At 62.6% G+C, this 21,115-nt stretch overlaps 1 protein-coding gene across 1 annotated transcript; it reads right to left on the bottom strand.

Annotated features, from left to right (window-relative positions):
* Nucleotides 1-212: 212 nt before the first annotated feature.
* Nucleotides 213-20,861, bottom strand: LOC142016154 (uncharacterized). Its single transcript, XM_075000400.1, has 2 exons — nt 20,787-20,861; nt 213-14,499 (listed from the first exon to the last, which is right to left on the bottom strand). The coding sequence occupies exon 2, from the start codon at nt 14,430-14,432 to the stop codon at nt 9,276-9,278; it is 5,157 nt and encodes a 1,718-aa protein (XP_074856501.1). The 5' UTR covers nt 14,433-14,499; nt 20,787-20,861; the 3' UTR covers nt 213-9,275.
* Nucleotides 20,862-21,115: the final 254 nt, after the last annotated feature.

Raw genomic sequence — 21,115 nt, 5'->3', positions numbered from 1 at the left:
AGCCCTCCCAGCCCTGGCTCGCCCCACGGGTACACCCAGCGGGCAGAGGCGTGGGGCAGCGCTGGCCTGGCCCCCTCCAGCGCCCGTGTCAGGCAGCCCCCAACCAGGGCTGAGGCGGTGCCTAGTGGGGGGCCATGGCCTGTGCCCGGCAGGGCGACAGTGGTTGTAACAGGTGCCACGTGGGCTTGGAGGCCATGCGGGGCCAGAGCCCTGGGTTGTGTCTGTCTGTCTGTGTCGTCTTGTCCCCCTCCCCCTGCCCCCCCCGGTGTCATGGGCCAGGCACCCTGCGTGCCCCCACCCCTAGGGCTCAGCTGCTCCCAGGCACTGCAGTGCTGGGGGTCAGTGGCTGGTGCTCCCCTCCCAGCATCACACAGGGATGTGCTGCTGCCTGGCGTGCACGTGTGTGTGTGCTTGTGTGTGTGTGTGTGTGCGCGCGTGCACGTGTGTGTGCGCGTGCACGTGTGTGTGTGAGAACCTAGCAGACAGCTGGGCTAGTGAAAGGCAAACCCTGCCCCCCCCCCCCCCACTCCCAAGGCTGTAGGCCCAAACCTGCTCTGCACAACAATCCCCCCCTCACCCCACGCTGGGGCCAGGCATAAGCACCCGCTGTCCTGGTTTCCTCTACTAGGGGCCTGGGCTGAGCACCCCGCCCCCCCGCAGGGGTGCAGCTTCCCCCCCCAGGCCCCAGCGCTGCCCACTGCCAACACAGCTCTACTGGGAGACCATTAGTCTGACGAGCTAATAGCCCCTGGGGCAACTCTGGGCTTCAGCAGAGCCCTGGTAAAGGCAGCTGTAAACTACCCCACGGCTGCCAGCAAATCCCCTGGAGCCCCCCCCACAATGTACCAGAAAACGCCCCACGTCCCAGGCGGGGCCAGCCCCATGCCTTGCTCTGAGGTGCACCGGGAGCTGGCTTGGTGCCTGTTTCTGGGGTGAGCCTGGGGCTGGTGCTGGGGGTGCCTGGAGCCAGCACCGTGCCTGGCTGTGGGGGGTGCGCCTGGGGGCTGGGCCTGCTTTCTGTTGCTCATTGTACGCTAACCCCTAAAGGCTCTTTCTACAGAATACTGACAGATTCTAATATATATTTGTATTTCAGTTTGTTACAGTATTTTTATACGCTGGGGGCGGGGGCAGAGGCAGGGCCAGGGCCAGGGCCCTTTCTGCTGCTGCCCCGGCATCGCCCTGCACCCCCTGGCAGCTCCTGGGGTCGGGGCTAGGGCTGAGCATGTTGGGTAGCAGCCGTGGGAGGGTGTTGCTTTGGCTGCCCCGTGGACATGGCGTTCCTCCGTCACAGCTGTCAGGTTGGTCTCCTCTTTACTGGCTGGAGCCAGCCTGGCCCTGCCCCAGCCACGCTCCCCCGTGGGCTTGGCTTGCGCATGCCCCCCCCAGGGCAGCCAGTCACACCCATCCCCAGCCCCAGCCAGTGCAGGGGGGAAGCCTAGGCCAGCACAGGGCAGAGAGGGAGGAGGGGGCCACTGAGCCAGAAGGCCCCAGTGCAGCACAAAGCCACGCCTGTTCCTACCCCAGGGTAGAGGGCTCGAGGCAGGTGGGTAACAGGGGCAGGGGAGGCCACAACCCAAGCAGGAGGCTGGTGCCGCTCAGGGAAGCGGTGCAGGGGCTGGGGGTAGGAGGTGACCAGCCGAAGGCGCCAGCTGCGAGTTCAGGAAGCGCAGCCGTCGCCTGCCAGGCCTACTCGGGCCATGCTGGGGGCGTGGGGCTGGAGCCCAGGACAAGGTCGGCCAGGCTGGGGCCATCCCCGCCTCCCAGCCCTCATGCCAGGGATGGGCGTGGAGCCAACACCCATCAGGACCAGCGCCAGGCTCGAGGGGTTCAAGCGCCAGCCTGTGTCTCCCCCGTGCAGAGCTGGCACCCCGAGATGCTCCAGTGTTCTCCCTTGGTGCCCGGCCCTGGGCAGGGACAGAGGCCCACTCGGGAGGGTACCAGGGACAGTGCTGGCCAGGCAGCGACCTCCCAGCCTTGTGGCCTTGCTCCAGCCACTGGGCCGCTCGCCAAGGGAGCGCACCCGGCCGGGCTGAGCCGGAGCACCAGTGGCCCCGAGCAGAGCTCTGCGGCTTGGACCCTGCAGCTCCTGGGAGTCAGGAACCTGGGGGACTAACCCCCCCACTCACCCGGGGCCCATCCCCCCAGTTATCACACCAGGCGGCTGCCATATCAAAGGAGGTTTAATAAGCTGCAATAAAATAAGGGCCTTTAGAAAGCTTGTCGGGTTGGTCTCCACAAGGCGTAAGGGGGTGGGAACCCTGAAGGAATCCGACCGGTAACGAGAACACAGCTGCTCCCGGCGTCTACCAGGGCTGCAAACACAGGAGCACAGTCACAACATAGAGCCGCGCCCGGCTCACTCCAGCGCTGCTCAGCGGGCGGCTTAAAGCAACTCCAGAGACTTTTCTTTGCTATTTACACGTTCCGAGGTTCTCCAGGTGAGGTATGTAAACATCAGCTAACGCAGCCTTGTCCGTCCAGCCCGCCTGCCCCAGCAGCCGGCGCGATTTCGCCAGTCCCAGGGAAGTATCCGAGTCCCCGGAACGAAGGGAAATGCAGAGCCCAGCCGGCCCCGCAGCCCCAGGTCTCCAAGCGCTTCCCCAGTTCACATTGGTTAGGCTCATACATACAGTACCAGAGGGGGTGGCAGGGGATGTGTGTGGCCCTGGGCTTGTCCGCTCAGTGGCTAGAGGGATATACTATACCGGGGTGGGGTGGGGGGGAGCTACAAAATGCTACGAGGGCAGCAGCTGTCGGGGCAGAAAACATTTTTCAGGTTAGAAAGGAACTGCAGGTTAAAGTGGCTGGATCTTGGAGGGAGGAAGCCCTGGTTGCTACAATGCCCCAGAGGAGGAAGGTGCCAGCACAGGGGAGACCCTGTCTGACCCAGAGAGCCAGTGCCAGGAAACAAACCTACCAGCGCTCCCCTAAGACGCCACTGCCCCAGAAGCAGAAGTGAAGCAAACCCGGGCAGGCTGCCCCGCGACCGGCGCTGCCATGGAGCCAAGCGCCAGCACAACCTGCTCCGAGTGCCTTTACAACACACAACCCCAAAGCCGAGCTCCACGAGGCAGCTGGGGCAGGTCAGAGGGAAGCCTGGCTACAGCCCAGAGGCGACAGCTCCTGGGGTGCAGGTTTGCCACGACCACAAGAGCAGACGAGATGGGGCACTAGCTAGCAGGCCTTACCATGCAGCAGGCTAATGAGCGGCTGGGCCCAGCCTGGCCATTTACAACCCGCGGCTCTGGATCCACAAGACCCCCGCAGCCTGCTGCCATTCCCCGACAGACGGGGCGAGCGCACCCAGAACCGCCCAGGCCCCACGCAAAGGCTCCCGACGCCCGCGGGGGCCCCGCCTGCAGGCTCCCTTTTACTGCTCCACACTTACTCTTTAGCAGCTCATTGCTGACGGGCCCAGCGGCTGCGCGAGGCAGCCAGTCCTGGCGGCCAGCTGGGACCAGCCTTACGAAGGAGGGATGGAGGAAAATCTTAATGCTTCCACTTTTTAATGCTGCATCACCGGAGTCGGCGCCCCCGGTGCTGTGTCCGACGGCTGCTGGGAGGCACTGGGCCCACCCTGACACCCGCCGGCCCTGGCCCCCGAGCCACAGAAGTTCCCTAAATAAATAGAACCTATTTACAAGCCTACTCCCTGAGACCTCCGCCCGCCTGGCAGCAAACGCCTCCGCCTGCCCCACGGCGTCTCAGGGAGCAACGCCCGTCAGTGCCCGGGCCCCGAGGGTTACACACACAGCCACCGAGACACCCGCCCCGCGGGAGGGACCACACGGGCTGAGCGTCGACTGAAGCCATCGCACCCATGCAACGCACGTTCTCAGACTGCCGGAGCGGGCGCTGCCAGCGGGCCTGGGGACACAGCCAGCCCCTCCCCGTCCCACACCTGCCCCGAGGGAGCTGGACCCAGCCCACGCCGGGATAAAAACCACCGAGCACAAATGCAGCCCCACCCTTTGCAGCTGATTTAACTCCTCCCAGCCCCCTGGGCCGGCGGCGCTCCCCCGGGACGGTGCAAAGACGGGGAGCCGCAGCCGGGAGAGGGGGAGCAGGACAAACGTGGCAGCCGGGGACATCTGGCCCTCGCACGGCCTGGGCAGAGGAGTCAGCAGAGCAGTGCCCCCTCCCTCTCTGCACACACACGCCCCCACTCCCGCCGGGAGAAGACCTACCCACAGGGCCAGACGCCAGCCCCAGGGCGGCCACCCTGCTGCCTGCACGTAGCCAGCCACATGGCCGTGCTGGCACAGCGCCCAGGGCGTCACGGCCCTCCCTCCGCCAGGACGCGCACACGCAGGCACGGCTCACTGGTGTCGGGAGGTTGTGCCCAGCTGAGGCCGTGGTGCTGCCCCCGGGGTCTCCAGCAGGCCGGAAAGCTGCGGGAGGCCTGGCTAGGGGACAGGGCCAAGGCCTGCTGGTGGGGCGGGGGTCCCAGCCTGGCCGGGCCCTGTCGCTGGGCAGCTCCAGGACCCCCTGGCTGAGCTGCACAGCTGGAGCGGGAGGGGCACGCTCGTGGCACACGGGGCAGGCACTCTGGCTGCTTGCACGCACGTGAGAGACGCCGCACGGCTCTGGGGAGAGCGAGTGCTCGTGCATCGCACGGCTGTCAAAGTGCTGAGCGCTGCGCCAGGGGGACAGCTCCGCATACCGGCACCCCAGCAACCACCAGCTTCCCCAGGAGCGGCTGGGGCACGTGGGAAGGGCATCGCCTCGCCCCGCCCTGCCCCACAGCGCGCCAGCTCGGGGCCCTGGGAGCGCCCCTGCCCCTTACATCCACACCGGCCCTTCCAGCCCCAGAGCCAGCGAAGGCCTCGCCAACCCCCCGCACCCGTGGCCAGGCAGCCCCCCAGCACGGCCACCACCAGCCCCATCTCGCACCCCCCAACACACACAGGGCTGGCTTCTCAGCGCACCGGCCTGGCGGGCCACTGGCATTCGCTGCTGCTGGCTACGCACGGGCACAGTCACGATCACTGACACTGACACACACCCAGCCCTACACACGGGCACTGACACACACCCGGTCCTACGCACGGGCACACGGGCACTGACACACACCCGGCCCTACGCACGGGCTCAGTCACTGACACACACCCGACCCTACACACAGCACACGGTCACTGACACACCCCCGGTCCTACACATGGGCAGTCACTGACACACACTTGGCCCTACACACGGGTACGGTCACTAACACACACCCAGCCTGACGCACTGGCACACGGCTGCTAACACACACCCAGCCCTACACACGGGCAGTCACTGGCACACACCCCTGGCCCTACACACGGGCACAATCACTGACACACACCCGGCCCTACACACAGGCACAGGGTCACTGGCACACACACACACACACACACACACCTGGTCCTACACACGGGCATAGGGTCACTGGCACACTCCCCCGGCCCTACGCACGGGCACACGGTCGCGGGCACACGGTCGCTACCACACACCCAGCCTTACACACAGGCACAGTCACTGACACACACACCCGGCCCTACACACAGGCACAGGGTCACTAACACACACACACACCCCCGGCCCTACACACGGGCACAGTCACTGACACACACACAGCCCTACACATGGGCAGTCACTGACACACACCCCCGGTCCTACACACGGGAACCCGGTCACTAACACACCCAGCCGGCCCTACACACAGGCACACGGTCGCTAAAACACACACCCAGCCGGCCCTACACACAGGCACACGGTCGCTAAAACACACACCCAGCTGGCCCTACACACAGGCACACAATCGCTGACACACACCCCCGGCCCTACACACAGGCACAGGGTCGCTAACATATACATCCAGCCCTACACACAGGCACACGGTCGCTAACACACACCCCCAGCCCTACACACAGGCACACGGTCGCTCACACACACACCCCCCAAGCCCTACACACGGGCACACGGTCACTAACACACACAGCCAGCCCTACACACAGGCACATGGTCGCTGACACCCCCCCCCGGCCCTACACACAGGCACACGGTCACTAACACACACGCACGCACACACATACACACACACAGAGGCACAGGCACACGGTTGCTAACACACACACACCCCTGGCCCTACACACAGGCACACAGTCGCTGACACACCCAGCCGGCCCTACACACAGGCATACGGTCGCTGACACACACCCCCGGCCCTACACACAGGCATACGGTCGCTGACACACACAGCCAGCCCTACACACAGGCATACGGTCGCTGACACACACAGCCAGCCCTACACACAGGCACACGGTCGCTGACACACACCCCTGGCCCTACACACAGGCACACAGTCACTAACACACACGGCCCTACACGCAGGCACACGGTCGGCAACACACACCCCCGGCCCTACACACAGGCACATGGTCACTAACACACCCAGCCGGCCCTACACACAGGCACACGGTCACTGACACACCCAGCCGGCCCTACACACAGGCACACGATCACTGACACACACAACCAGCCCTACACACAGGCACACAGTCGCTAACACACACACACTCACGGCCCTACACACAGGCACACAGTCGCTAATAGACACCCCCAGCCCTACACACACACACACACACACACACACACAGAGCCGGCCCTACACACAGGCACATGGTCGCTAATACACACCCCCAGCCCTACAGACAGGCACACAGTCACTAACACACACACACACGGCCCGTAACACACACCCAGCCGGCCCTACACACAGGCACATGGTCACTAACACACCCAGCCGGCCCTACACACAGGCACATGGTCACTAACACACCCAGCCGGCCCTACACACAGGCACACGATCACTGACACACACAGCCAGCCCTACACACAGGCACACGGTCGCTAACACACACACCCCCCCGGCCCTACACACAGGCACACAGTCGCTAATAGACACCCCCAGCCCTACACACAGGCACACAGTCGCTAATAGACACCCCCAGCCCTACACACACACACACACACACACACACACACACACAGGCACACGGTCGCTGACACACCCCCCTGGCCCTACACACAGGCAAACAGTCGGTAACACACACACCCCCGGCCCTACACACAGGCACACGGTCGGTAACACACACTCCTGGCATGATGCCGGCCGAGCAGCGCAGTTCTCACCAGCGAAGGGCTGCACACGGGCGGCTCGTTGGGGAAGCAGCCCAGGCTGCAGAGAACTGGGGGTACGAGATACCTGCCCCGACCTCTGCGGTGCAGGCCCCCTGCCCTTCCCGGTCTGTTCCGACCCAGCCCTGGCCCCGCACCATATGCAGTGCCAAAGTCAAGTGATAGCTCATGTCCCAGTCCTCTGCCCAGGGACCAGCTGGCCTGGCAGGCACAAAATGACTGTCCAGCTCTTACTTTGTTCACCATGATTTCCACAACTCCCTGCCCCGGGGCTCCAGCTGTCGCACGCCTGCCTCACACACGGCACGCTCCAAGCCACAGCCAGCTCGCTGCTGCCCTGAGAAGAGTCTCCAAAACTTAGTCTCAGCCTCTGTCTTAAACGGCTCCGGCAAGAGATTAAAGTCAATTCATTAGCCCTGTTCTGCCTCCGCTAATGAGCTTCGAGATCTGAGGTCCAGGCGAACCGCGCAAACCCGTTCTGCTCCACGCCCCAAAGGCGCGCGCTCTGCAGGCAGCCGCCCGGCGCCACAGGGCCCAGCTGCAGCTGGGCAGGCTAACAAAGACAGGCAGGTGTATTTAGATCAGCGTCGCGTGGAAGCTGCTCTTAAAGGTGGGCAGATTTCAGAGCCAGCCCAGAGCAGGAGACGAGCTCGTGCTAACAGTCCTCTTCTGCAGGGGCTCCCAGTGGAGCTCTGAAAAGAAACTGGCTGGCCTTGACCTTCTCAACCCAGGCAGCGAGTGGAGCTGATGCCATTGTCTAACAGCTGCTTACACAACGGGTGGGGGCAATTTTCACTACCAAACTCCCCACCCCGCCCCAATTGGCTCCCCTGCCAACCCCTGCCACAGGAACAGGATTATGTGCAACTCTAACGGGTTTCCGCAGGGACATCGGCTGTTACTCTCAGCGTTTCTCCACTGGAAACTATTGCTTGATTTGGACGCATTGCACGGCTGCGTTGATCAGACCCTGTCGGAGATGCTTGCCAGCCCCTGCAAGGCAGGGTGTCCACGCTGCCTGGGCAGCGCAGAGGACGAGGACAGCTTGCCGACCCCAGAGACAGCCCTGAGCGGGACAGAACCAGCTTCACCTCATTCAGAAATGCGCCCGCAGTGAATGAAAACACGAATCGGCTGCTTGCGCCCTCAGCATCAGCCCAAGTCGAACATTCACAAATCTGCCCTAAAACCCAGGTGTTCTGTGGGGGCGGGGAGTGCACGGAGAGTCAGTAACGAGGGGAGAGCTGCCCCGTCCTTTCCCAGCAGGGGAAACCCCTGGAGAGAGTCTGGGAACCACAGTGCTGACTGGAGAGGGCGCTCACCAAGCAGCGCAGGGATGCGAGTGCCTCCCAGGACGGGCTTTTGCCCCCTGCCACAGCTGTGCAGGCTGCGAGCCAGCACGCCGAGCAGGAACCCTTGTGCCCGTCAGCTCAGAGCTGACCACGGCGACCACCTCAAGGTGGGAGGAGCAGCAGAATAGGGACATCTGCCCAATCCTAGAGACCATAAATTACGCACAAGTGGCCAACAATTCATATCGTTAAGCAGCTCACTGCCCAGACCCCAACGGGCGCTAGCGAGGGGCAGAAGGGCCCCAGTGACTCCTTCCCTCTCTGGCTAGAGCACGATTTTGGTTTGGTTTCTAAAGTCACTGTCACAGACGGTCTGGCTGCTTCCCACGAAGGGAGGGGAGGAATTGTGTGCAGGCCCCACAAGGGGCTGCTGAACGCTACGTTATGTGCATGACGGTGGGTTCCTTTCCGCTACAGTACAAGTGCTTGTGCATCAAGTATAGAAGGCAAGCCTTTAAACCCCCCAGACGTGCTGCTTTTATTGAGCCTTTAAAAACGATAAATAAGGCACTGTACTTGTAACTAAAACTGCCTGGTTCCAGGGTTAAAGCCCAAGGACCATTCCCTCCTCCACAGCCGAGGCAGCCTGCCCTCCCCTCTGCTCTGCCTGAGACACACCTTCCGATGTCTAAAGTCACGGGGGCATGCCTGGCACTGCGGATTTTAAAGGCTTGCTACAGCTTACCAAAGCAACTTTAGTTAATGCATGGCCCAGGGTTCTGCCTGTACACCAGTTCTGACCACGGCTCCGGCCCTCGGCTACTTTGCATCCAGGCGTGTCCGCTTGCTGTGGGAACTGTCCCCTTTTGCCCGTAACTTCCTCTTGCCCTGGGCAGATGAGCCACTCTCCTGAACTCTCTTCATAGCCCTTGTCAGAGTTTTCCCGCTGCTGGGCTTTCGCTCAGCTGCTTTCTGCACCCTGGCTGAGGGCTCCGCCCGGGCCTTTGGCTTGGGCGTCGATTTGGGGAGCCCTCTGTGGCTGGACAGGAGTGCAGCTCTTTGAGCGGGGGTCACTTTGCCCTTCTGGACAGGGCTCTTGCCTTGCTGCTGTCTCTTGGGGACCCCCTTCTCTTTCGAAGCCTCCCTTTCGTCAGGCGCACTGCGGCCTTCCGCGGCTGCCTGCTTTCTGGTAGCAGGTGCCTTGGGGGGCCCCTCTGGACGTGGTCCTTTGCCGCCCTTCTTTGCCGGAAGCCTGTCTCTGCTGGAGGAGGGTGCTGGGCTGCTCTCCCGTGGCGGTCTCTTCCTGCTTGGCAGAGGCTCAGCTCTGGGCACGGAGGCCTCCTGGGACCGGCCCTTCCCTTTTCGACCCTTTGCCACAGCGGCTTCCGTGGGCACCAGCTTGGCAGGGAAGACGTCTGCCTTGACCTGCAGGGCCAGCCTGGGGGACATCAGCGGGTTGATGCAGACACTCTTGCGGCTCTGCTTGCCCTCCACAGTGGCAGGGTCGGTGCCACCATCCCCCTTCCGCTCACTCTTTGCCAGGCTGGGCTGCGCTCGCAGCCTGCCCCGCAGATTGGAGTATTTCCGCAGGATCCTGGAGCTGGCCTGCGCCGGCAGGCTCACCGGCAGCTGCATGTTTCTCTCTTCGCAGTCAGTGTCCGGGCTAGCGTCGCAAGGCGACGTTGGGTTGGGGCTGGCAGCTCCCTCGGGCTCCGCTTGGTCAGCGCTCTCCTGAAGCCGGGCCCACAACTTTTGGTTCTTCAAGTTATTTTTAGCAGGGGTCGTTGCGGCAAATTTCTTGAGGTGCTTTTTCAAGCGCTCGGCTTGCAGTGAGCTGGGATACAGGCCGGCCGAGCAGTACTTCTGCAGGGGGAGCTTGATGGGGGGAACATCCCCTGGGAGACGGGTGTTGAGTTTCTTCACAATGATTAGCGACCTGGTTTCAGTTGTCTCCAAGAACCACCGGCAGATGTTGGAAAGCCTGAAGGCCTTCATAAACAGCATCTGGACCGGGGACAGCCTCTGCACTTCCAGCGCCGCCCTACACTTCCGGGTTCTTTTCTTGCTTTTCCAAATCTCTTTCAGCTTGTCAGCTCTGTTCTTCACTTTGGGAGCTGGCTGTGCGTCCTTCTCCAGCTGGATCCAGCCTTTCTGAACCTTCATGTACTGGGCATTGAAGTCTGCAATAAGCTCCTGGTTCTCTTCCTCAGCACACCACTCCACAAACTTAGGTTTGTCCTCAGCCAGGATGGCCACCTCCTTCAAACCCAGGGGGTCTTTGTTCCCCGAGCTCAGCTCCTCCTTCTGGTTTGAATTTGCTTGCAGAGCTTCCTTCCCTGAAACGCTCCTTCTGGCTGTGTCCAGAGGGGTAGGGGCGTGTCTCAGATTGTAAGCGGGGATGGCCAGATTTTTTTGTTTCCAAGTCTTTGATGGGAGGTGTTTGCTCCCACTTTTACTACCAGGACCTGGAGGTGAATCGCTCAGACCTTTATCCAGGCCCTTCCCAGTGTCTCGAGCACTCTCAGGGTTCTCCCCAGCCTCTGGCTTCCCATCCGATTGCTCTGCACCCTGGACACCTGTTCCACCTTCCCTAGGGAGCAGAACACTTCTCCTGTCAGAATTGGCCTCGACGCAGATCTCGAGCATCTCCCCTGACTTACTGTGGCTGACCTTCGCGGGGAGCTCTGCTTTCGACAGCCCATCTCTCTCCGCCGACCCCGCTTTGCCCAACATGCTTTTATAGGTTTGCCTGGTAGTGACGCCATCTTCATCGGCTGCCAGCTGCTCGGGCTCTTTGGCCAGGGCACTGCTGGGGTCCGGTGCCACGATGCTCTGCAGCAGCGTCTTGTGGAAGCAGCCCTCTGGAAAGCACACGGCCACAGCCCCGCCCAGGTGCACCTCTCTCCGAAAGCGCTTGGCCCCGGGCCGCTTGGAAAGCTTAATCTGAAGGCAGGGCAGCTGCAGAGAGGCGGGAGCAGCAGAGGTCTCAGCGCTGCTGTCCGGGGGTGGCCGGCCCTGCTGGCTGCGGAGACACCGGTCTGATGCAATGAGAACTCTCCGGCTTTTCTTCTGCTTCTTGTCGAGGGTCTCTCTAGCTGGGACGGTCCCCTCTTCACCCGCCCCCAGCGAGTCTGGCGCTAGGGGTGTTTCGCCAGCACCAATCCCGTGCTCACACGGCTGGCTGCTGGCTGCGGCAGTCTCCCTGGCCAAGCTTTCCTGGAGCTGGGCACTCGCTAGCACAGCCTCGCTTGGCTCCAGAGGGCCATCCTGCACCCCACCAACTTCAGCCTCTGGGTCGGCAGGGACAGCCTCGGTCACATCCACAGACTGCAAGCTAGCCGGAGGCTCGGGCTGCAAACCAGCAGCGAGCGGCGTGGGGGGCTCCGCATCCCCGCTGGCTGGGGGCTGGGTGGGGAGTGCCTCAACCAGTTCCAGGTCTGCTCCAGCAGGACGCTCAGAGTCCGTGTTGCTGGGCAGCTCAGCATGGAGCGCCGGGCCTGCCCCGGTGGGAGGCGCCAGGGCAACAGTGGAAGAAAGCTGCAAAGGAGGCGCGGGGTCCAGGCCGGCGGGTGGTGCCAGGACAACAGTGGTAGGAAGCTGCAAAGCAGATGCGGGGTCGAGGCCAGTGGGGCCCAGGCCAGCGGGGGGAGAAGCGGGGCTCAGGCTGGCAGGAGATGCAGGGTCCAGGCCGGCAGGGGGAGGCGTGGGGCCCAGGCTGGCGGGAGATGCGGCGCCCAGGCCGGCAGGGGGAGATGCGGCGCCCAGGCCGGCAGGGGGAGATGCGGCGCCCAGGCCGGCAGGGGGAGGCGTGGGGCCCAGGCCGGCAGGGGGAGATGCGGCGCCCAGGCCGGCAGGGGGAGATGCGGCGCCCAGGCCGGCAGGGGGAGATGCGGCGCCCAGGCCGGCAGGGGGAGATGCGGCGCCCAGGCCGGCAGGGGGAGATGCGGCGCCCAGGCCGGCAGGGGGAGGCGTGGGGCCCAGGCCGGCGGGAGATGCGGGGCCCAGGCCGGCAGGGGGAGGCGTGGGGCCCCGGCCGGCAGGAGATGCAGGGCTCAGGCCGGCGGGGGGAGGCGCGGGACCCAGGCCGGTGGGGGAAGGCGCGGGTCCCAGGCCGGCGGGGGGAGGCGTGGGGCCCAGGCTGGCGGGGGGAGGCGTGGGGCCCCGGCCGGCAGGAGATGCGGGGCCCAGGCCGGCGGGGGGAGGCGCGGGGCCCAGGCCGGCGGGCGGAGGCGCGGGGCCCAGGCCGGCGGGCGGAGGCGCGGGGCCCAGGCCGGCAGTGGGAGGCATGGGGCCCAGGCCGGCGGGAGATGCAGGGTTCAGGCCGGCAGGAGGTGGTGCCAGACCAGCTGGTATTTCTGAGCATAGAGCACCTCCCTCCACGCCAGCAGCTCCTGGAGCAGGAGGTGGCGTGGTGGGCACAGCCTCCCCACTACTGCGCTCTGAGGGCCCATGCTCTGCGCAGGGGTCAGCGCCGCTGGTTGCCTGCTGGGGCCCATCAGCTTGTGGCCTCTCCAGCAGCTGGCACGTGGCCTCCAGGCTTCCCTGGGCAGCGCAGGGGCCGTTGGCTAGCGCCTGTGTGGGGGCTGGGACTGCCCCCGGAGGGTCACCGGGGCAGGGGGGAGCAGGCTGAGCCAGCAGCAGCCTCGTGCAAGCGGCTTCCCCTGCCGTCAGCGAGCCACCCGGGCTGGGCGCCTTCTCGGCCGCGTCCCGGCCTGGGGCAGCGCCTTTGGACAGGAGCCTGAGAGACGCTCTCCTCTCAGCCTCTTTCCCTGCAGCCTGGGCCTCCTCGGCGGGTGCCGGGCTCTGCCTCGCACTCAGCGCCGCCTGCGTCCTGGGCGTGGGCCCCTTCCCGCCCTCCTCCCCATGGCGGCCCTTGGCCAGCGTGCGGACGGTGGGCAGCTCGCAGCACTCGCCGTTGAAGTAGTACCCCCGGGTGCTCTTGCGTGCGGTGCGGCGGGAGGCTGCCGGCTGCTGGCTGTCCACGTGGCACTCCGTGATGGGCTGGCTGATGTAGACCACGTCGCACTGGTTGTCATAGTCGTTTATCCGCAGCCCTGAGGCTCGTTTGTTCCTGCGAGCTGCTTTGGTGGCAGAGGGCCCCGTCTTGGCTCTGGCGCGGCCCCCACTGGCCTTGGGCCTGTCCGGCAGCGTGGCGGAGGCCAGCCAGCCGTCTCTGGAGCGCTCGCAGGGGCTCCTGTCGCTGGGGTGCACCGCCTTGGCCCTGGCCAGGGCGTGCAGATGGTTCTCTTGCTTTGGTCTCGCATCTTGGTCGTTGGGTTCTGCATCAGGGAGCGAAGGTGCTTTGGAGCTGCACTGTAATGCGTTCTCCTTGTCGGCTCTCCGCGCAGGCAGCCCTGCAAACCCTGAGTCCCAGGCCTCCTCCGGGAACGCCCGGAACGAGCTCCTCGGGGCTGGCAGACAGCCGTCGAAGCCCCCGTCGCTGCCGTTCACGCCTTGGACGAGGTCTCTGTCCTCCTCGGGCTTCCTGGCGCCCGCCTCTTGCTCCTGCCCCAGGCCCTGTGGTTCTGGGCCGCGGGAGCCAGGCTGGAAGTTGAGGGAGGAAGAATTGGAAGCAGTGAGGTACCCATGGGCGGTGCTCTCCTTGGGGCTGACGGCGCTCGCTCTAGCAGCAGCGAGCTCGGAGGAGTCTCTCCTGAAAGCAGGACTGAAATGCTCCACTCTGTCCAGAGACTTCACATCCGCGTGCTGCCTCAGGGCATGTGCCGCCGCACACAGAGAGCTGGGAAGCCCCCGGGGGTCTCTGTCCGAGTCTGTCTGGGGCTTCGCCTCAGAACAGGGAGCAGCCTTGTGCCAGTTCTCAGTGCTGGGCTGGCTACAGCCCGAGCGGCACACGGAGGCATCCATGTTTTCAGAGTCCAGCAATGGCTGGTCCTCAGCACCTGGCTGCACTTCAGTGTAGATGTCGTTCAGCACACGAATGAACTGCTTCTGGTGATGCGTACACAGTCGGACCATAAACTTCTCCAGGGGAGACTTCGGCTGGGTGGCAGGGTCTATTGCTACGGTCTCAGCTGCAGCCTCACTAGAGAGAGAGAGAGAGAGAGAGAGTTAGCGAAGCAGAGGGCCAGGAATGAACGTATGCTGCAAATCCCCAGAGCCCTTCTGCTCCCCTCAGTGGTGCAGCTCCTGCAATGGCAGCTGGGCTTTGCGCCCTTTGCCCTCAGCCGGGGCTGACAGAAAATCCGCCTGCCTCTAGGCGCGCTTTGAGGTCAGGCAGGCAGCTCCTGCCAGGCGTTGGCAGCTCACTCCCAGGCCCTCGCAGAAACGGGCTCCCCATGGCGTTGGGACCCAGGCCTGCATCCCACTCCCACGCTGCAGCGAAGATCTCACGGTGCAGAGCACGCCGGGCCTCGGCCATGAGGAGGCGGCCAAACCCCAGGCCCCACACACCACTTCTCCACTGCCGCTCTTCAACACCACAGCCACCTCTGGTCTCTCCCACTGAACACACTCGCTGTGCAAGTTACAGGTTGGCAGCCCAAGAGCCCCAGACTTGAGCGGCTGAATGCTGTGGGACAGGCTCCTCTGGCACACAGCCCCGGCCCGGGCTGACACGCTGCCCTGCTGTACAGCGCAATGAGTTCGGGTAAACCAGGGCTGCAGGCAGGGACAGCTTGGGTTTGTCCCCAGTCTGACAGAGGAAGGGCAGTTCCCAATGTGCACAAGCCCTCAGGCTGCTCTCCGGCCCAGGACCCCGGGACGCAGCAAGGCGAGTGGCCAGCAGAGCGGTCTCTTGCTTAAAAGCAGAACATAACCAGTTGCGTCCCCAGCCCTGTGCAGCTGGTCCGATCGCACCCTGCCCAACCCCTGCATATCTGGGGAGTCGCTGCCTGGCTGGGTGACAGTCTGGGGGTGCAACCCCAGGACTGGCCACAAAATTGAGTTGACTTCTCTGCACCTACTCTCCAGTTCCAGATTCTCTGGAACCCCCCCACCAGACCCCGTGCGCTAGGGCTCTCACTCTTCAGTCCTGCCCAGCTCCGGCTGAGCTCCCATTCGCAGAGGGGTGGGCTCTGTCTGCGCCTGCAGCTGCACCTGGCTCCCTTCTCTTGGACCACGGGTGATGTACGTAAGGAAGCCCAGTGAGCCTCCGCAGAGCTGGGAGGAGAATGCAGGTCACCCACTATGATGGCTGCAGCTTTGTAGCTCCAGCATGGATGTACATAACCCCTTGCTGCTAACCTGAGCAGAGCCATGGCTACAGCTCACTGCCCTGTCCCAGACTAACCACAGGCCAGGCTGGCATTCCATGCACCGGGCCCTGGTGTATGAACTTAGATCCTACTGCTCTGTATCCCTCCAGGTTTTAGAAATCAGGACCACACCTCATGGGAGCATCTGATCATCACCCCCACCCCTGCCCACTACCTAGGAGATCTGACCCCATCCCCTGCAGCAGCTGCACTGGCCGTGGGCAGAAAGGGTCCTGGGGTCTGCTTCCATCTGACTTTGTTCACCAAGTCAGACTCCCAGGGCTGGAAAGGACCTCAGGAGATCACCAGGTCCAGCCCCCTGCCCAAAGCAGGACCAACCCCAACTCAGTCATCCCAGGCAGGGCTTGGTCAAGCCGGGACTTAAAAACCTCTAGGGATGGAGATTCCACCACCTCTGTCAGTAACACGTTCCAGTGCTTCACCACCTGCCTGGGGAAGTAGTTTTTCCTAATACCCAACCTACACCTCTTCCTCTTCAACTTCAGACCATTGCTCCTTGTTCTGCCATCTGACACCACTGAGAACAGTTTCTCACCCTCCTCTTTAGAGCTCCCCTTCAGGTACTTGCAGGCTCCTATCAAATCCCCGCTCAAGCTTTTCTTCTGTAGACTAAATAACCCCAAATCCCTCAGCCTCTCCTCATGGGTCATGTGCTCCAGCCCCCTAATCATTTTTATCCTCCTCCCCTGGGCTCTGTCCAGAGCGTCCACATCTTTTTTGTATCAAGGACTCAAAACCGAACACAACGCTCCAGATGTGACCTCACCAGTGCAAAATAAAGTTGTGCATGGTGGGAAGAACAGCGTGGGTTGTTTGCATGCTCACTGGCCTTGGTAAAACACCTCCGGGGTAGGACTGCAAACAGCTAAGGGAGCTTTGAGCCTGGCAGTCTAGTCCAGTCCAGACAGGATGTGGATGTGCTGGGGCAGGTTCAGCGGAGGGTAACAAAAATGTTTAGGGGGCTGGAGCACATGACCTCTGAGGAGAGGCTGAGGGATCTGCAGTTATTTAGTTTGCAGAAGAGAAGACTGAGGGGCAACTGGTAACAGACTTCAACTTCCTGCAGGGGAGCTCTGAAGAGGAGGGTGAGAAACTGTTCTCAGTGGTGTCAGATGGCAGAACAAGGAGCAGTGGTCTGAAGCTGAAGAGGGGGAGGTGCAGGTTGGATATTAGGAAAAACTACTTCCCCAGGCGGGAGGTGAAGCACTGGGATGTGTTGCCTAGAGAGGTGGTGGAATCTCCATCCCTTGAGGTTTTTACGTCCCAGCTGGACAAGGTCCTGGCTGGGATGACTTAGTGGGGATTGATCCTGCTTGGGGCAGGGGGCTGGACTCTGACCTCTGAGGTCCCTTCCAGCCCCAGGATTCTACGACTCTGCTCTGGTCTAGGCTGGACTTCATCTGCCATCACAGTTCCTGGCTGTAGCACTGGGCTAGACCCTTCAGGGTCTCCTCCCTCGCCTCAGCCAGCTCACAGCATCAAGTGGTTTAAAGGTTCTCCGTCTTACAACCCAACAGCCACAACAGACCTGAAGGCCCACCCAGCCTAACCTCCTGGCCACCAGCTCTGGCCATTGCCCCAGAGGGCATGAACAGAACTGGACTCGTCAAGCGATGCCCCACCGATCGCCCACTGCCGGCTGCTGACAGCCAGACGCCGGGATACCGAGAGCAGGGGTTGTATCCCTGGCCACCCTTTCTTACAGCCATGCACAGGTCCGTCCCATGGACTCCTCTAGCTCTTTTCACACACAGCTACCCTTGGCCTGGCGCCCCTGGACCGCTGCTCCCGCCGTCTCTTCTCCAAGTTGGACGCCCTTGTGCTTTCCAGTCGCTCCTCTTCCCTGTTTCAAGCTGAGCCCTGGGCACTGGCTGCCTCTTAACTTCCCATTATGGATTCCTAACAAGGCTCTTGCCCCAGGCTTTGGGGTGACGCTCACTCAGGGGGTCTCCTTCAGCCACCGCTGTGGCTCTCTGAGAGGCACCAGTTCCTTTCACAAGCTAGCAGAGTCCCCTTACCACACATCGCTGCCTGCAGCGACCTCTGGCCGCATTGGCTGCTCCTGCTGACAGGCAGCACAGAACACCTGGGAGCCAGGTTCTGAGCTGCATGGGTGAAACCCGTCTCCGGCCTGTAGCAGAGCACACCCCTTGCCAGGTTGCAGAGTAACAGTGGAGGAAGAGCCCTACCCCTGGCTCGAGAGAGGAGAGGACGGGGGTCCCAGGCTGACTCTGTCTGAGGAAGAGACTCCACACTACTTTCTCCAGCTGGAAGGGAGAAACATGGGTTCTCTCACCTGCCTGAAAGCCCCAGGCCGGAGGTGGCTGCCATTTGCAAGCAGGTGGCCAGCTGAGTTTCTAGCACTCCCAGGGGTGTGGCTAGGAACTAGTCCCCACCTCTCTCTCACATGCCTTTGTCTACCAGCAAGGGACCGGGGATGGGGGCCGACTAGGAAGTGGTTAATGTCTCGGAACAACAAACGGGCTAGTCTAGGTACCAGCAAGGGGGTTGCAAAGGAAAACCCAGGCAGGTACGGGGAGCCGGCGGGGGAACACGATGTTGGAGCTGCTTGGCAGAAGGAAAAGCATGTTGTGAACCGAACAGCTTCTTGCCAGGCTATGAGTCCTCAAAGGCCACATCTGGGCCCCCGATCCTAGGACAGGAAAGAGGAGGATTCTCCCCTGCTTTCCATGACCCCGGACCCCTGTGCAGCTCGTACAAGGCCAAGGTGTGAATAACTCTCCAGGCTGCAGGGCAGGGGAGCAGCAGGTCCCTAGAGCCCACGTGCTGCTGGCCTCACTAGGCGATCCCATCTGACAGCTTAGGGAGCGTTTCGCTCTCTGCTGTGGCCTTGTTCAGTTTACTCCAGGTGTGCAGTCTGGGAGCGTGATTCTGATCTCACTCACACCAGCCTAACACTACTGGCACCAGCCGGGCTCACGCCCAGCTCCAGCTGGTTGAAGATTTACCAGGGAGGAAAAGCATTTGCTTTCTCAAAGCAATCAAACAAAGGGGTGGGAGGTGGTTAACATCCATGGATTGACACCCACCACCTACACTGGCATAGTGCTGCCCAGCCCTGGGGCTTTCCTGACACACCTCATCCCCTGCTGCCCCAGCCCCCTGCAGCCGGGCACCACAGCTCTGCCTCTCAGGGCAGCGACTTCCGCAGCACCTGCTGCCGTGTTCTTCTCTTCCTCCGTGCAGACTGGCAGCGTAAGGGGGTTGGCTGTGTTCCTTGCAGTGCGCAGGGCTGAGTCTAAGGTTACGGGCATTACGGTACACCTGAGGCTGTATTTGCTCCCCAGGTCTGCCTGGGACAGCGGCTCTGTGCTCAGAGCAGTACTGCGACTAGCTGGCAGCCCATGCCGCAAGAAACAGGCGGGGGCTGGGCCTGCCTCCTGATAACCCTGGCTGGGGCTTGAAGCCCCAAGTGCCTCTGGGACGGGTTACCTAGATCGCGGCACAATTTACCCAACAGGTGGCATTGCGGGGGCTGGATGGCCAGGCATGAAGCCCTTCTGGGGGGCGTCCAAGGCCTCATCTGGCTTGCCAAGGAAGGTGGACCGAGAGCCAGGGCCTGGAGGCTGAACCCGACAGCGAGGAATGCAACAGGCATTCTCAACGGTGGGACAAACTCCCCAGGCAAGGGGCAGATTCTCCACCACCTGGGGGCTTCCGACCCAGACTGACGACCAGGGCTCCCTCTCCTCTGCTCCAGCCACGTGCGGAAACATGTTATTCTGTGCACCGAGGCCTGCGCACCACCTGTAGCAACACAGGCTGCCGGCTGCGGGCACTGTGCTAGACAGCTGGGGGGGCACCTGAACCCCTCCTGGCCGGCCACCCAAGGACACAGAAACCAGCAAACACTGGCGATGGCTTTTGAACAGACGTGCATTAGCCAAACACACGCAGGGCTTAACACAGGGGTAGGGAGCTGGGCTGCAACGGCCTGTCACACTCAGGAGGCAGGCGTGACCATCTAGCGGCCCTGCTGACCTCAAACCCTAGGACCTTGTCTCTGCCCTGCCACTTGTCCCCTCTCCTCCCAGACCATCTCTGGAGAAGCTACAGCTAGGGAGCTGCGCAGGGGTCTTGGCGGGGAGGGATCACCCACGGCTGGACACAGGCCCCGGCTGCTCAGGAGCTCGACAAGGGGCTCTTCAGAGACATGTGCTCCGAGGGGCCTGGGCCACTGCAGCACTATGGTGGCTGACCTCCCCCCCCGTACCGGCCTTACTGCAGCTGGGAAGCTGCTCGCGCCAAGCTGTAACCAGAGCTGTTAACGACCCCTTTGTGCATGGGCTCTACCAGCTCCACTCCGCCTTGCCCACTGCCCCCGGCCGAGCAGTTGCATGGCTGCCCACACCACTGCACCTGTGCCCCGCTCGCCCCAGCTCTCCCAGCCGGACACAGATGCTCTTGGCACCTCCCAGCTTTCCTGCGAACAGCCCCCTGCTTTTGAGTGTGTCACCGCGGCTGGCAGGGCAACCCAGGGCAGGAGCTGTCAGCTGTACAAATGCAGCTGTTGCCATGCAACAGGAATGGTGTAGCAATTAACGCTCAGCAAAGCGCTCTGTGCTCCGAAGCTATTTGCATAGCTGGGTGCTGCAGTTCGTGTGCGTGTGGAGGCTCCTGTCTGGCAGCGTTCACAATTGCCCCCCCGCCCCAGCACTCGCAAACCCTGCAAGGCACTGATTTATTTCTCAGCAGGCCCCGAGAGTGTCTGCACCGATCCCTGGCACTTCGGTGCTCTCCAGCATGGAGGGCCTCTCCCTGTAACCCCCTTTGCCCTCCCCAGCGTGGGTTACGGCGTTGCTCTGCCTCTCCCAGCCCGCACGCTTGTGCATGAGCCCAGGATCCTGTGTGTGTCTTCCTGGGGCAGGGGGAGAGCCCAGCAAGGCAGCGAGGGAGATGTGAGATTCACCCCAACTTACGGGGAACACTGGGCTTCAAACCCGGCCCCCCCCGCCGAGGGCCCTGCAATCCTCCACTCCACACACCCCAGAGCCTCCCTGAATGCGGCCCCGGCCTTGTTATAAGCCCCGCCCGTCAGTGCGACAGATTATAAGTTTACAGGCATGTTTTGTACCTCAGAGGCACAAGAAGCAGCAGCAGAACAAAAGTTCAAGGCTAAGTGTTTCTGTTCCTTTCAGACCACTCTAAGCACCACGATTACATAGCTCCTGAAAAGAAACAAAACACAGCTATAAACTTATAACATCCGACTGAGCATTGTCACGGGCTCCTGGCCCCCTCCCTCTGCTGCTGCCATGAGCAGGAGCACACAGTGTATAACACCCTGCCAAAGGCAGGAGCCGCGCACGTCCAACCAATGGGCAACAGAAACCCGCTCCAAACTGGCGCCCTGCTTTGCACCAGAGGCGCGCAGGCCCAGGGGCCCAGCTGCTTTGCACCAGA

Source organism: Carettochelys insculpta, chromosome 7 (assembly GCF_033958435.1).
Source record: "Carettochelys insculpta isolate YL-2023 chromosome 7, ASM3395843v1, whole genome shotgun sequence".
NCBI lineage: Eukaryota > Metazoa > Chordata > Testudines > Carettochelyidae > Carettochelys > Carettochelys insculpta.
Note: the sequence above shows the minus strand (reverse complement) of the source record. Positions and strands in the feature narration are given on the sequence as shown.